The sequence below is a fragment of the Calypte anna genome, chromosome 1 (genome assembly GCF_003957555.1).
Source record: "Calypte anna isolate BGI_N300 chromosome 1, bCalAnn1_v1.p, whole genome shotgun sequence".
Taxonomy (NCBI): Eukaryota; Metazoa; Chordata; class Aves; order Apodiformes; family Trochilidae; genus Calypte; species Calypte anna.
The window spans coordinates 57,473,756-57,490,014 of NC_044244.1; the positions used below are offsets into that span (position 1 = coordinate 57,473,756).

At 40.8% G+C, this 16,259-nt stretch overlaps 1 protein-coding gene across 6 annotated transcripts in view; it reads right to left on the reverse strand.

Moving 5' to 3' along the window:
- The window catches only part of TBXAS1 (thromboxane A synthase 1), a 244,161-nt gene that overhangs the window by 144,422 nt on the left and 83,480 nt on the right, over positions 1-16,259 (reverse strand). For 3 of the 6 annotated variants that reach the window (XM_030468305.1, XM_030468299.1, XM_030468308.1), the window contains one exon: positions 6,312-6,364. The exons of the other annotated variants lie outside the window; for them this stretch is intronic. In XM_030468305.1, coding sequence (XP_030324165.1) covers positions 6,312-6,364 — 53 coding nt within the window. The remainder of the gene's footprint in view (positions 1-6,311; positions 6,365-16,259) is intronic. 6 annotated transcript variants of the gene reach the window in all.

The window sequence follows — 16,259 nt, forward strand, 5'->3', positions numbered from 1 at the left end:
CGCCGCAGGGAGAACATGCCTGCACCTCAGCCACTCCATGGACATGCCTGGAACCTGAGAGAAGGAGCCAGAGAACTCTGCACACAGAAGAGTTCACCACTTGCATCAAACATTACCATCCAAATAGCTTTGCTTGTGTTGAGGGCTGGAACTGTGACATTTTGGTGGGCCTTTGAGTCACTGCTTGTGTCCTCTAACCAGAACACAAATGTCCCTGGACCTAAACCAGGACAGCAAGTGGCTACAGTGGCAAATAACAGCCATTACAGACTATACAAACTCAAGTTGCATGCTTTCTGTGGAATGTCATAGTCCACATGTAAGATTTTGTCCTTGTCTTAAAAGAGCTCATTACTGAATGCCTTTAACATTACTCGTACACTAAGCATCAATTTGCAATGTTCCAGAGACCTGAGGACATTTGAAATATGCCAGAATTAAACTAGTCAACTAATTTACCATAAATTTTGCCTGTAAACTGTATCCCGTAGGTCTCGGTAAGCAAAACATAAAATGCCCCATAGTGATCAGGGAGCCCACAAAACCCTGTAATGATAACACCAGACTCCAAATCCCAAACCAGTGTGGTGTGCCACCTTTTGGGTAAATCTTAAGGCATCAGGCCCATAAAAGTTATGTTTTTAAGATCAATTGGCTCTAGAGAGAAGAGTAGAAACTGGTGATGATATACCCATAAATAATGCTCGGGACTTGTTCCAGCAGCTTGATTTGACTGTTGGAAGTCACTATAACCAATATCTAATCATGTGTGGGGAATCAGATGGAGATGCAGCATTGTACCTTACCTTTCAGACACGAGTATTGCTGGGTTTGGGTTCACTTTTAAAAGACAGCTTTAAAAAAAAAAAGATTACTATTAAGAAATGCTGAGAGTGTTCATAAAAAAAAAGCTCTTAAGGCATAACTTAAGAATATTTTCTACAATTGTTCAGTCAATTTTTGAGATAATCTTTTCTATTTCAGAGAGAATGGCGAGCACATTACACAGAGGAGCAATAAAATTGTCTGCATGCGAAGTGCTGTCAAATGAGAGGGTGTGGAAGAGGAAGAAATACTTTTGTCCCCATTAACTTTTTTCAGCTACAATAAAGCTAGCTGTTTGTGTGTACCAACAGCAGCAGGTACACATAAATTTTCAGGCACTATGGCAATTGTTTCTTTATGGCCCTGATTCAGCAAGGTAGATAAACTTCTGCTTAACTTGAAGCATGTTGAGCAACACCAGTGATTTTAATAGGATTACTAATGTGCTCCAAGCTAGGCACATGTTTAAGGGATCTGCCATAAGTTATGCACAGTTTGCAGGTATTTAAAGAAAAAGAGATAACTCTAATTCATACTAGAAAATTTTGGTCTGATCAACAATCCTTTAGAGTCAGAGGACCTTATCATAACACATAAATGAGGAAAGACAGTGAGGAAAAAAAGGATCTTGGAAGATCCATGACTGGTCATGGAAATATATCACTCTTGAGGAAAACAGATATCCAGGCAAGTCAAGCTACCAAAAATATTTATCACGTTAGATGTGATACAGAGATTAAGAGCTATAGGTCAGAAACATGGAGTCTGGTTTGCTTCTCCCTTCTCCCCCGCCCATCCTTGCTTAGGCATGATATTTTCTAGCTGAAATACAAAAAGTAAATAGTTTAAAATATCAGAATAAAGGATTGATCACAAGAGAGGTAGTAAGTCCATTAGACCTCAGTGTAAAAGAAGAAATAAAGCAGGATAAGATTGTTTCATAAAACTAAATTATTTCTTTACATGAGCCTTCAGAGAAAAATACAAGAAAGCCTGTCCTGGGATTACTCTTTCCACATAAAGCAGAGTAAAGCTAGAAACAGAGAGGTTAAAGAAATAATAAAATAAAATCTGAATTTAAAATGGCAATAAAGACAATCTTTCTTCAGGTAAATTAATTGCACGATGAAGACATCAACGGTTCCCTGCAGGAGATCCTGCTCCTATCCACCTTAGTTTTCCCCTGAGGTATTCAAGGAGGGCAGAGGAAGGCTTTCAGAAAAGTTCCAGATGCCCAAGTGCCAGAAATTCATATCCCTCTCCTGTCCACAAAAAGAGAAGGCCCAAGCCTCCAGAGTGACTAACCAGTGTGCCTCAGTTCCTGATGCAGAGGCAGGAGCAGCAGTGAGAAAAGCCTGTTTGTTGTCCACAACCGTGTGACTGTGGACTCATCAGGAGAAATGCTAACTACTGCCATCTGCAGCAATAATTTGGGGGGAGAGGAGAAGCCATGCGTTAATACAGAACCAACTCTGGCTCCGTAGACTTCTGAAAAGCTGTCAGCTGCCAGCATGGCTTACAATCACAACTCACCCCTGGACACATTTCAAGTTAGTGACTGGCTCCATGATCTCGCCTAATCCTTTAAATCACCCAACCATTTAAATGACATGGCTTGATCTTGGTTCTGATAATGACTTATTAGGAAATAATTTAAGGAATATGAGGAAGTCTTTAAAGAATAATAAAATTTAAAAAAAACCCTTCTCACAGGTCAGACACTAAGTAACGCCACAGACACCTCAAGAAAAAATCACCTGTCCTATTTTAAGTTGCTTTCTGTGATTTAAAAACCACGCTCAAGTAACCCACTGCAAAACAAGATACTCTTATATGGAAAGGGGAGCTCCAGTCACATCTTTATTTTCAGAAGATGCTTCAGCAGTGCATGCATGCATCCCATTTCTGTGACTGCACCTTGACTTGTGACCTGTGATACTGTGCTGATTCTGGGATGTTTATGCTGGAGCCCGGTAGAGGCTCATTTTGGATAAATGAAGTTTGTTGCTAGAGGTCTTAATAAGGACTGAGAATGTCTTATACTTGTATCTTGTCAGAAACATTCTCATAAATTCCTCCCCCTATCAGAAAACACAGATTTTGAGCTCATTGACTCTGTCACTTCACAGACTGACAACCCTACACCCTGCTTGTCTCCTGCTTTCTAGAGGTAGCTTAATCCAAAATACACCCTCTTGCTATTCCTAGAGTACCCTGTCAGTCTTTACTTTGTTCTTGTCCTCCTTAGCACTTATTCTACTACACAGCAGGTCAGACTTCTCATAGCAGGTTGAAGTTGAGAGTTCAAGCAAAGGAAAAGTAAGAACAGGGGGGTTGACCTGCTTCAAGCTGTTTCAGATGCAAAAGGACTTGAAGAAAGACTGTCATGCCACAAATTGTACTGAATTTTAATCTTCTGTTCTTTTTCTTTTAAGATACACAATGAGGTCTGTGCTATGAATCCTTATACTCTTCCCAACATCAAAATGCACTGCTACAGTTGAAGGCAAAATAGGTTCACTCATCCCAGAGGCAATCAACTGCCTGCTTGGGGCTTTATAGTATTTTCTGTTTCTTCACTCACAGTGTGTTGCTGGGCCAAGAATATATTACTTATTTTGGCACTATCCATCAACTCCAAATCAGCCATACGTGCTTACGTAGCTGTAAAGTCATAATGATGCAATCACGGTAGAGTGCAAAGTGTGTTTTTAAAGCAAAAAATTAACTCACTGCCCCTACAGTTCTGCTCATGTTGTAGCAGTTGCTTTTCTGATTCCATAAAGTATATTCTCCCCCTTTAATTCCCCTCTTTAACCCAGAAGTTCTTGGTTTCTCTGTCTACACCAATTTCTGATCAGTAGCCATAGCCTAAAATGGAAATGGAAAAATTGGATATGGTACAGGTGAAAATAAAGTGTCAAAACAACAAAGTTCATCCAAAAAATAAGTAACATAAGTCACTTATTTCCACAGAAACCAAGACTACTTTTTGTGTAAATCTCATACCACAAAAAAGGAGACTATTCAACATAAATCTTCGTATGTATCAATACACTGCTTTCCAAACAATGTATCTTTCACTTTTTATTTTTGGTGCAGAGAGCCAGCACATATTTTACAGGAAACATTTTTACAGAAAACACGTCAAACTATACCTGAACCAAAAACTACCACTCTCTTGCAGGATCTCCTCAAAAGTCACATCAGTGGCTTGGATCCCCTTGTTGAACAGAAATGCTCCAGCTCTGTTTTTGCACCGAACCAGAGCTGTTTGTTTCTGCCTTGGCCTCCATCTTGGGGCATCTCTGTATGAAAACAGTTTTCACAGCACACACAACTGAAGACTATTTGCATTGTCTCTCTCTATGAAAGAGTAATGTCATCACCTCTCCTTTGGATCTATACACGGGAGTGAAGAAAAAAAAATGCTTTTGTGACCTACAAAAGCCTTACTTGAAATAATTCTCTATGACTTGAGGCCTTTTGGAATGGAAGGGATATATTGTTTTGACTTGATTAAAGCTGAAAAGTTGATTTGACATCCTGTTGTCAAGGAAACCAATTCACACACAAAAGAAAACAGTTGTGATGGTATCATTCAGACTATTCAAGTGACCTTAGAAAGGAAAAAAGGCTTCAGTTCCAAAGATTTGTATTCAACTCACTTCACCACTGTAGAAATAAAGATCATTGCTCTTAATGCTTATTGGAAAGCAGTTTTCAATCTGGAAAAAGGAAAATACCCCATCTTCTTCCAGCTGCCAGATCCAATACTTTGCTGAGACCATACACACAAACACACCTACCATTTACTGCCCATTTTGAAGACTGACAAAATCATGCAGAAGACATATGAGGAAGGAGAGGGAATTTCTTTAATTGACAGGACTATGAAAAATACCCCCAGACACATACCACATCTATTGAAGAGCAGCTCGCAAGCCAGGTTTTAAAATATCTTTCTTCAACTACAAATAAAGCTTACCTCGAGCACAGCAATGTTTGAGCCTAGCTTTGTTTTCCTGAGAGGTATAAAAAAGCAGCATTTACTCTCTGCCAGGCTCCTAGATCCCTCACAAATTAAGTTTTTCATGCACACAATAAATGACTACATACGAGTTGCACTCAATCTGAGCACTCATCCTACCTAAGGGATCCCAAGGAGGCAGAACTGTCCTGGCTGATCCCCCAGCTTTGTAGCTCGTGCAAGTCTCAGAGAGGTTTCACTCCCTAACAGCTGTGGGTAGATTGGAGAAATGAAAGTTTCTATCTATCTGCTCACATACTGTGATTATACATCTCTCTCCGATGACACAGCCTCTGCCTGGCTGAGTGAGCAGACAGATAACTAAATAGCAGCTTGTCTCAAATTCAGCTTAGAAAAAAATAGGCATGATATTAATAAGGAGGGAAATACACTGAGGAATGAATGCCAGTGTTCTTACATTATTGTCATTTAAGGGCACCACACCAAAGGTCACGCAGATAATAAGCCTCAGTCATTTTTCATTTGTTACACAACATACAAATTGCCACAGTGTTAATGAATATCTTTCTCCATTCCTGGCCAGTCAAGACACTGTACTATTTCCTCTTAGACAAGTACCTAACCCCTGGAATTCATTATTTCCATCACTTCTTGCAGCACTTTGTCCTTAGTGCCGAGCATAAATGCCACAAGGCGGCTGTGACTGAAGCATCAAATGCATCTTATGCCTGAACCTGACTTCTTTATCATAAAGCTTTTTTGCTTGAAGAGCATACAAAGCATATTTATATAATTTAATATCAAATACGAACACACACATTCATATATACTCTCTTAGAACTGTCTTAAACCCCTTACAGTACACAGGAGAAAAAAAAAAATTGATGTTGACTGTTCTTTGTGGGTATTTCTTGATACTTATATATTGAAATAATAGTTGTGCTAGAAACACCAACTGAACACAACAATAGAAGATACCTGAAATAACTGCATTTCCACTTAAATGATGACAACTGGGAAGTAGTTCTCAGAACAGAAATAACATTCACAGAAATGTGGAAGGGCTTGTGTAAAGGGGTATACCACTTTAACCCACTTTCCTCCTATTGAACTGCTAAGATAGCACAGCTGAGCTATAGAGAGGAATGCTTCATTTCTAATCTGTACTTCATTTTAATTTAAGTTCAGGAATTTTGCATAAATATAGATAGCAACAACTGAATCAAATTCATACTATTTCATAAACTGGGTGAGGTGTTTTTAAGATTTTCAATTATTATTTCTGCTGTTCACCATAAGTATAAAAACTATGCAGATGAAAAGAGAGTACTGAAGGCTAGGAGCTCAGTATAATCCTGAAAAAGACTAAACTTCATGCATATAATTAAAATTACAGAGAGAAGAATTAAGTCCAACACCAAATGCTGAACTAAAATAAGCCACTGACAACTGAGATTGCAATCAAACCACCTCAGCCTCTGTTCCCCAGACTTACCCACAAACAGGTCCATACTCTTTTATGAGTTTTGTGTGGTTTTCCCAGAAGCCCTGGATAAAAGAAAAACAATGAAGTTTTTTAGAATAGTATTTAACAGAAACTCTGTTATACTGTGTTGCTAATGCTCACACCACAGCTTTGAACCTCAACTAGGAGAACCATTGTATGAGCTCATAACCTCACCTTTCTCTCATTGCCCACCTGTGACAGCAGAGCCTAGAAATGTTAAAAAAAAAAGCACCCAAAAAAGACCTGGAAAGCCACAAAACATGTTTTCATCGAGGTTTTATGCTCCAAAATATGTTACTGTTTCATGATTTATTTATTTTAGTAAACTGAGTTCATGACTGGGATCCTGACTCCTAATGTTTTTTTATGTGCAGATGGAAAAACTGACAGAGAAATTAATAACTAAATAAGTACATACAAGAGAAACACAGGGAATATGGAAAGGTTGTCTTGTTTGGCTTTTACTTATATTATTCTAAAAGAAAAAGAAAAAACAACCCAAACTTTAAAAGATAGATTTTAGCACAAGGAAGCTGGGACACTCTGCAAAATAGTAAACAGATTTAACAACTTTTAGAACAAACTTTTAGAATTTTTATTGTGTATTTCATTTTCATAACTGATGAAAATTGGTATCCATTTATATAAATAAACCTGCCACTATACTAAATTGTTAGTGTCCTAAATGAATACAAATTGATTAATCTTAAGGAAGGTGTACAAAATGTATCCCCAAAAGTGAATATAAAAAAAAAAATCTGTTGTAAGAAAACCGTGATATTTGAGAATCATACTCCGCTGTGCTAGAAAAAAAATAACATATTTGACTGCATTCATCTGCATTTATATTAATTCAAGAGAGACTATTGTGATCTATCTTCATTCTTCAGAGGAAACTCACTAACAAAGTAGAATACTTATGCCTTATATTAAATCATTCTTATTTTTTATGATAAACTGCAGAATATTAGCTAGAACAATATGAACTATTGTAAATACATTAACTGCAGACATAAATAAACAAGACCATGTAATCTGAATATGCTTTAGGAGCATTTTGTCTAAAGAAAAGAAAATCTGGTAATCAAAAGTAGTTCTCCTACCTATCACACTTGGGTACTTATTTATCACCCAAATTAGCAAAGTAGTTGCCACCACCTACGGTCCTTCTCTTACATAGGCCTTCTATGAGGGCTTTTGAGGGTTTTTTATTTAAAATACAGCTCTGGAATTTGTGGGGTTTTTTAAATCCTGAACTTTCAACATATGTATTCTTGTCTTGGGTTAGTGCAATATCTTGGGAGCAGGGGAGGCCACAGAGGTGGCTCCTGTGAGAAGCTGCTGGAAGCTCCCCAGGTTCCAGTTCCCTGACGTGACTCTGCCCAAGGCTGAGCAGATATGGATGCACCCCTATGAATAACATATTTAAAAGGGGAAAATGAAAGTGCAAAAATATAAGAAAAGGACCGGCTGAGCAGCGTAGAGGATGAAGTGCGTGGGAAATGCCAGAGAAAACACACCAAGGTCGGCGAAGGAGGTGGAAAGCTGCCCGAGCAAGAAATTTCCTTAAAGGCTGTGGTGAGATGGCGGCTGTGCCCCTGCAGCCCATGGAGGATCATGGTGGAACAGACCCTGAAAGACCCCGCTGGGGTAAACGTGGATTTGTAGCCCCTGAAGCGTCACAGGCGGGCAGACGTGAGGAAGCAGCCTGTGCAGGATCACGGAGAGGGGCAGATGTGCATCTGCAGCCATGGAGGACCCCATGCCAGGGGAGGTGACGGCTTCCACAGCAGCCGTGACTCTGTGCGCAGCCCGGGCAGTTCCTGAGGGACTGCACCTGTGGGAGGGAATCATGTCCCAGGGGTTCCTGAAGGACTCTCCCAGGAGAGAGAGGGACCCCGCTTTGGAGCAGGGGGAGAATGTGAGGAGTCCTCCCCCTGAGGAGGAAGGAGTGGCAGAAACAGCGTGTGGGGAACTGACCCTGAACTCCCCCTGCCCCTCCCTGTGCCCTGAGGGGGAGGCAGCAGGGAAGGGATCCGGGCCTGGGGAGAAGGGAGGAGGGGGTGGGGAGAAGGTATTAAGATCTGGCCATGTTTTCACTTTCTCCTTGTAGATTAAATTAGGGTTTTTCCTTCACAAGTTGAACCTGTCTGGTTTTTGCCCATTACTGTAATTGGGGAATGCAAACCTTCCTGTCCTTGTCTTGATTAACGAGCCTTAAGGTGGATTTTCTCCTCCCTGTCCCATGGTGGGGGAGAAGGCAAGCGAAAGCCTGGTTGATACCAGCCAGGCCTAAGCCACGACAATTCAACAGGACAATATGTCTCTAGATTAAGGCAAGAACTTTAAATTTTTAAACTACAAAACCCTAAAGCACTGGATGATGTGTAATGAAACAGACTAACAAGAAAATTGCTAAAGAAGTCACTTAGAGGATTGCCTGAAAAAAATCTATATATTCTCACCTGAAAAATACTTTACTACTCAGGTAAACAGAAAAGAGCCTCAACCATTAACACACAAAAACTCAGGTTGACAAAGCCTTTGTGACACCACAAATACATACAGCTAACTCAAAAAGGCTCTTATCTGCAGACACCGAGGGAGGAGAAGTGTGTACACATTCACCCCAAACTGCATTTTGCTCCAGAGACACTTCAGCAGTAGCAGGATTTCAGCATTACAAAGGTTGCCTGCTGCCTTCCCCCCACTGATGCCAGGGGAATCGTGGGGCCACATTCCCCAAGCAGTCGGCTAAGACTGCAGGAAGCCAGCAGCTCGGCTCATCGGTGTCCTATGGCCACTTTGCCTGGGGTGCAAAAACATGGTTGGGTTGCAATGGTGTCGGCTGCATGGGACAGAAGGACTTCCAGTCTTACAAGACAGTGCTGAATCAGGTCTGTCCTCCAGTCTGCTTTCCTCCTTGTCTGAACCTTCAGGGAAGACATCCCAAACTACAGCCTGGACCTTGCCTGCTAAGTTTTGCTTTGGATTGCGAGCACGTGTGTGGGTATTGCACTTGCTGTATGCACCAGAGGCATTCCAGTGAGCCCACAGGATAATAACATTTACAAGAAACCCAAGATTTAAATGATTCAGTGAAAAAGCCTTTAAGAAAGCTGGCTTCTTGGAAGCACTGCTCCTGGCTCACTACAGTAGACAGGTCAGGCAGAAGACATTTCATACTAGGCCTGTTGACCAGTAGCTGTTTTTTCACCTCCAGGTCTCCTAGATGATTGAACTGGCTCAAAATTAACCACACTTAAGGTTTTCTTCCCCAGTGTGAGAAGTACAAGCCTGCAGGATGTGGGGGAGAGAAGGAGCTGAAAAATATCTGGAGAGACAGTGAGAAAGTGTCCACGGGATTAAAAAACATCTTTGTTCTCTACGCTGCAGGATAATTTCCCATGTCCCGCACCACTGCCCGAAGCACACACCACTGTCTACCTCCACCTCCCATCCCAGGATACACTGATGTCCTGGTCCCTTCCACAGGCACACAGGGTGTGATGAGCACCCCAGAGCAGATCTCAGCAGACTGCAAACAGCAGAGACAGAGCCCTTCAAGGATACAGCGGCTGGAGCACAGGCAAGGCAGAGGGAAAATGTGTATGCATCCCTTAAAACCCAAGGCACACCTTTCATCTGGAGGAAGCTGGGGTCACACGAAGGCACTTGTGTTTCTCTTTCATAGCCATGAGGAAGGCCAAAGAACCTGATCTCACTACTCAGTGGCAGGATATGCTGTGTCCACCTAGCTCTGCCAGAATCTTGCAGAATCATCCCTGAGCATGGCTTTAAGTAGACAGGTTCCCTGAAAACATCCTCCTCCTCTGAGTCATATTTGAAGCACAGCAAGCTTTCATAAAGCGCTTTTGGTAACTTTTTTATACTGGCTGAGGTCAATCTGCTCCAAGGCTCATTACTGCAGGTTTATGATTGCAATTGTACTTAATGCCTGCAGGATAACTAAGCACCTACCCACTAGAAGCAACTGTTTTATAAGAAAATAGAGGTAGAGACCCCTCCTTGACTCAAGATCACACAGTCAGTGAAGAGAAGGAGAGGAAGCACACTCACAAATGGTGCCTATTGACACATACCTAGCAGCTTAAACAGACATAAGACAAGAGCTATAATGGAGCAATGTAGGGGCTAGGAAGGGGATAACTGGAGAAAAATCATATGTATTCTGATTTTTTTAGGAAAGCAGAAAGAAATGGAAAATCAAGGCAATGCATGTTGTTACGAGATGATGCCACATGCATCAGGAGGAGCCATAGCATATTAAACAGTTACTGGTAATAAAAAAACTGTGAAGGCACGGTCAGTAATGCTGTTCCAAGTCAGAAAAATCACTCAGCTGTTTTTTTGGTTTAGAAGCTGCAGAATATGAGTTGTTGTCAACAACTCAGAAAAGGGTTGGGACAAAAGCAAATTGCTGCGTGCAGTCCCTACAGTGACGTACCAGCCCGATGAGAGCCCACTATCAAACAAGGTAATGGAGGGGTACAAAAAGCTTCTTTCCCTGAAGAAAGCATGGTTTACAGCATCTGGTAAACCTTGGAAACAGCAGCTCAAGTGGGCTGACTGCAGCACACCTCGAAGGCTTCTTTATTTACATGGCTGATGATTGCCTCTGTGAAGGGAATTTGCATTCTCCCTGTCCTCCAAGCATGTGTCAGAAGCTGCATCTGTAGACAGAACCACTGCCAAGGGCAAATCCTGCTTTCAGGGATACAGGTGCAACCCTTATGGAAAGGAGCAAGGTTTGGGTCTCCACCAGTCACAGCCAAGTCTGGCCTTTGCCAAGCACGTCTTGAGATATCAAACATTTAAGACATACCATGCAGGGGGACTGGGACTAGATGATCATTAAGGTCCCTTCCAACCCCAGCCATTATATGATATGATACATGAAAGGAGTTCAGAGAGGACTCCCTTGGCCCAAGTGCACCCTTATTTTCTTCAGTACATCCTGCCACCTCACAACAGATCTTTCAGCAATTTCGTCCTTGTCGCACATCCACCTTGCTAGCTCCTCCACAGCAAGGCAAGATCTGTAGCAATGTCATCGTCCATCCTTGCTGTAAAAGGGTGTTGTCAACAATTTTCAGAAAAAGGCAGTAGTACCATGCATTCTGATTTTTGGGGTGCCTAACATGACACTTATGCAACCTATACTTGCTAGTTGCACAGTATCTGCAGATCCCATGGTTGCAAATGAGGACTTAAGTGACTTTAAGCTTAAGCTCAAGTTTAAACCCAGACCTGGAGGGGAGTCACTGTATGCTTTAATAATATTTCAGCTCACTGCAGCTGTAAAAAAAACAAAACGATCCCATGGTTTATGAACTTAGCTATGGTCCTTAAGGGTCACTGTATATAATGTTTTGAAATGGGCCACACAGCTGGGGTCGAGCAGATGCATGCTTCTGACAGCAGCTCAAAATTTAGACTTCAAAAAGTGACTTCCAGAATGTACAAGCATCATAACTCTTGGATTTTCCTGAATTCTGTAGTGTACTGAATGCTACAAAAGCTACTGAGCTATGCTGAGAATGACGTGGTGTGTGCCCATCAAAATCCATTGCAAGTAGGAAATACTGTCTTTGCAAGAATGGCCAATGGAAAAAAGCTTCTTGTTTTGCCTCTTTCTGAAGGGCATCACGCATTACCTGATGTCACTCACTTAAAGGACAACCTGGATTTAATGCTGACTCATATGCCAAATAAGCCACATCCTGTCACTAGTACCATATATGCTTCACCATCACCACCTTGTAGTCAGAGATGATGTTCTATTTCACTGTAGCATTAATAATCATCCTTGTTTGAGTGCACACCTCATGTCAAGAGACAAAAATCTATAGTTATTGTGGTATGTAATGACAATGAATGACATTTATGGATCAGATTTTATTATTCAGTGGGCTTCACATATCTTTCTTTCCTTAGACCACCTAGGAAAAACAAAACAAAACTAAAAAGAAACCCCACCAACTTGGTACCCAAATTGATTACTTTTTTTTTTTTAATACATGGTAACATTTAATTAAAGCAACCTTTTATCAGACTTCAGCCCATTTTGAAGGTATGACCACAGACTGTACAGCATCTCCAGTAATAATCCTGGGGAAAACACTAGGATGCCAGCAGACGAGAAGAGGAAAACAGCATGAACTTCTCAACAGCCTGATTCTGAGCCATGTACATAGTTTGTTTCCTTTGATCATTATCCTTAATGGCTGTCCTCTGTGTGTAATTTGGTTTAATTTATGTATATGCCATTTCAGATTTTAAAAAACACATATAGCCCTTCCAAATTTATTAAAAGCATCCTTCCTACCCTTAATAGTTATTAAGAGAGGTTAGTGTTATGTAATTAAGTTAATCCTCATCTGTACAGGCTAATTAACTGAACACTAATTGAATCTGCATATGAAAATTTGGACAATGTGTTCTCATTACACAATTAAAAAAAAATTACCTGAACTAAATACCAAATTGTAAATTTTTCCCCTCTACCTTTTCAGGTCTTTAATAAAAACTAAGCAGGCAGATTTATTTCTGTGTGCTGTATTAGCCCTTGCTGTCTGAAACAAGAAGCTGTCTTGTCAGTGTTAGCAGAAGCTCCTCCTTCGCTGAAAAATGTTTCTTTGCCCTCTTGCACAAGCTCTCCCTTTTGGCTCTGCCCTTGCCCCATGCCTTTCATCACCCTCTTCTCCTTCTGCCATCCATCACCTGCTCTGCTCAGAGTCCAGAAGCTCTCGGGATTGAACCATACCACCCAAAGGATCAGGTATCACATCAAGATATCACCTCAATGGTTCCTATCACCCAAAAGGGCACAGTAACAGTCAGTCATGCCAAGTCACCACCCCAAAGCCTTGGGCACAGCCAGCTCGACGCCACATGGGCAGTTTGGGCAGGTCACCAGCCTGTCACCACCAAAGATTGCTTCCCAGTGATGTTCTGTGTGGAAAACAGCCTCATCTCATTCTCCTCTGCCTGGGTGTGCCTGCATTACAAAAGCAAGACATGTTTTGGACCCCTTTCAGCCTTTGCTTGAGAACATTTATAGTTTAAAAGAGTCAGGTTTCCAAGAGTGAATTAAGAAAAGAACATCATCCTTTCTGGTATTTGCTGTCTCTCCCCATTAACCAGGTTAATGGCTGATTCTAATAGGCTGCTAACAGGAGAGTCGGCGGGAGGGAGGGGAAGCCAAGCAAGTAAATACACAATTGTGAGCCTGACCTCAATAGCATGCAAGATTTCCCAGTGCATGGAACACACACAGCCTTCAGATTTTCCTCCCAAACCCCACCATATGTTTTTAACATTTGAGTCGTAAGCCCTAGCTCTGTGTAAGTGGCGTGGCTGGTCAGAGCAGCTGCAGCCAAAGTCCCTCGTGCACCACTTCTGACCCAGCAGTAGCAACCTGGCACTCCTGCTTCACAGCAAAGACCTGAAGGGAAGAGGATCAGAGGAATGGGAAATGGGATATAACCCATGTTATCTTCCTTTGGAGGATAATACATTTCCTCAGTGAGAGAACAGTGGAAGATATACATATCTTTCAGTAATGCACTTGGTCTGGGGAAAACCACGGTAATCACACTCAAAAGGATGAAAATCAGGATAAAAATTGAAAGACAATAAGCATTCAAGCTGTGGAAAAATTAGTATGGACTGAGTTGAAAGACAAGCAGAGGCATGAAAGGAGGAAAGCCATTTATTTCTCAAGAGTCACTTTGGGGATAAACTTTTCTCAGTGTTTTGAGGACTGAATCTTGGACAAAAAGTGGACACACTTTTGTGAAGTATGCTCATGGTTATGGACTGAAAGACAGGTTCTTCCACTAGCAGGCAGAGAGATTGAGATTCCCACATCAGAAGAACTGCATGACCTAAAGATCCTGAACAGCTGCAACACTGGCTTTAGTTCAAAGCAAAGCTTCATACTCTTAGAGGTACTATGTTAACTCCAAGAATTTCTGCAGAAGTAGATTATTGTCTGAAAAGTGACAGAGAGGGAAAAAACCTGGATGAACATATGAACCACAAGTATGATGGGGATACACTTTCTCTGGAATGCTGCATGCAAATCTGATGAGCCACGTTCAAAAGGAATGAATTAAAAATGGAATGAGTGGAGAAAAGGGTTACAAGGATCCTCAGGGAACAGAAGACCTGTCTTACAAGTAATAATTAGGAGAGTTCATTTTAGCAAACCAAAGGTTCATTTTAGCAGACCAAAGGGAGGAGACATGCTTGCTGCCTGTAAGTGTACAGGGAGTAATCATCAGGGAAGGAAAAAATATCTATTTAATATAAAAACCTACATTACTAAAAGATCAAATGAATATAAACTGGCCATGGATAAGTGTTGCTAGAAATTAGATGAAAGTTATTGAGCATCAAAGTAGAAAAGACAGAATATTAGGGACAAAAACTTCAAGGAGGATTTTTAGGAACAAGGCTTAATAATAGGTGGATACCAGGAAAAAATGGAGTGTAGGATACATAGCACAGGCCATCTCTGTCAGTCTCTCAAGATGATACACAGCTACTTGTAGAATAAGAGACTCTGCTAGTGGAAAACATTTACTGAGCTTTTGGATGTGCAAGCTGCATTCACACTTCCAGTTGATTCACATTGATTCACCTTAACTTTCCAAAACATTCCCACATAGATACAGCTTCAGATACTCATTTGGCATTCTTCTATGAGATTCTCAATTTCTTTTTGTCTTTTTATTCTCAATCTTATTTCTCTCTGCAAACTTCATTTCCACAACATCTCTGGGATGATGAGTGCGCATCTGTCACAGATGGGGAGTTGGAAGTGCACAAGATTAAGCAATTTGCCAAATGCCATAAAAGAAGTCAACAGTAGAGCCAGAGACAAGTTACAGGTTTCTCAGAGCTCCTTCTTGGTATCTTACAAAGCCATTCCTCCCCTGCCACAGAAACACAGACAGTATATGCAATGGAAATATCAATGAATTTGATCTATTTCTGAGCTTTCAGACATAACACATGCCTGAGGCTTCTGAAAAAGGCAAGAGGAAAACAACTCTGCATACACAGTTAACTCTAAAATGCTTTAAATAGGAGGTTTCCTTCTCACCCAATGTCAGCTTATGATTCAATTACTCTTATCATTATATGCACAGCTACAAATGTAATTAGTCATAAAATTATCCAGACCCTCCAATTATTCCAGCTGCTGTATTTGGCTCCCTGATTCTTGCAACGATGAATTCTTTAGCCTGATTACAGTGGCTAAAAAAATATTTCTTTTTATCTATTTGGAAGTTGCCTGCCATTAGCTTAGACCTTGTTTATATCTGCTGCAAAGCTATAATTGTAACTTTACTATTTTTATTAGGACTATTGTCTAGATAACACTTAAACCTGCTAGGCCCTTATTTTATTTAATAGTAAATGTCACAGAAGACACCTATTCAGGCATCTAGGAATATTTAATCAAAACCAGAAAACATGTCATTATGAAGACACAAAGAGAAATACAATTTGTGCTATGTGTGTTCATGAAAGGCTCCATATGAGGTCTTACAGACTCACTGCAATTTCTGATCCTGTGCTAAACACATATTTATAAGTCAAGAAACTAGGAAAAAAAAAAGAAAGGAATGATGGATTTTATTTTTTTACTAGACTGTGTAATTTCTACTGAATCTCTTCTAAATTGTCTTCTTTCCAAGCTGAGTTTAATTCTCTCCTACACAATCCCTTCTTGTCTGTAATTCCACTAGATTGTTAACCATCTTTGTTGCCTTTCTTAATATTACTACATCCTCAAATTGCAACAGGAAAACAGAGCATTACAGTGCTCTCTATAGGAGGGAATTCATTGTGCAAGGGAAGACCATTGTAATGCACATTTCACTGCGTGCTCAATGTTTCTCA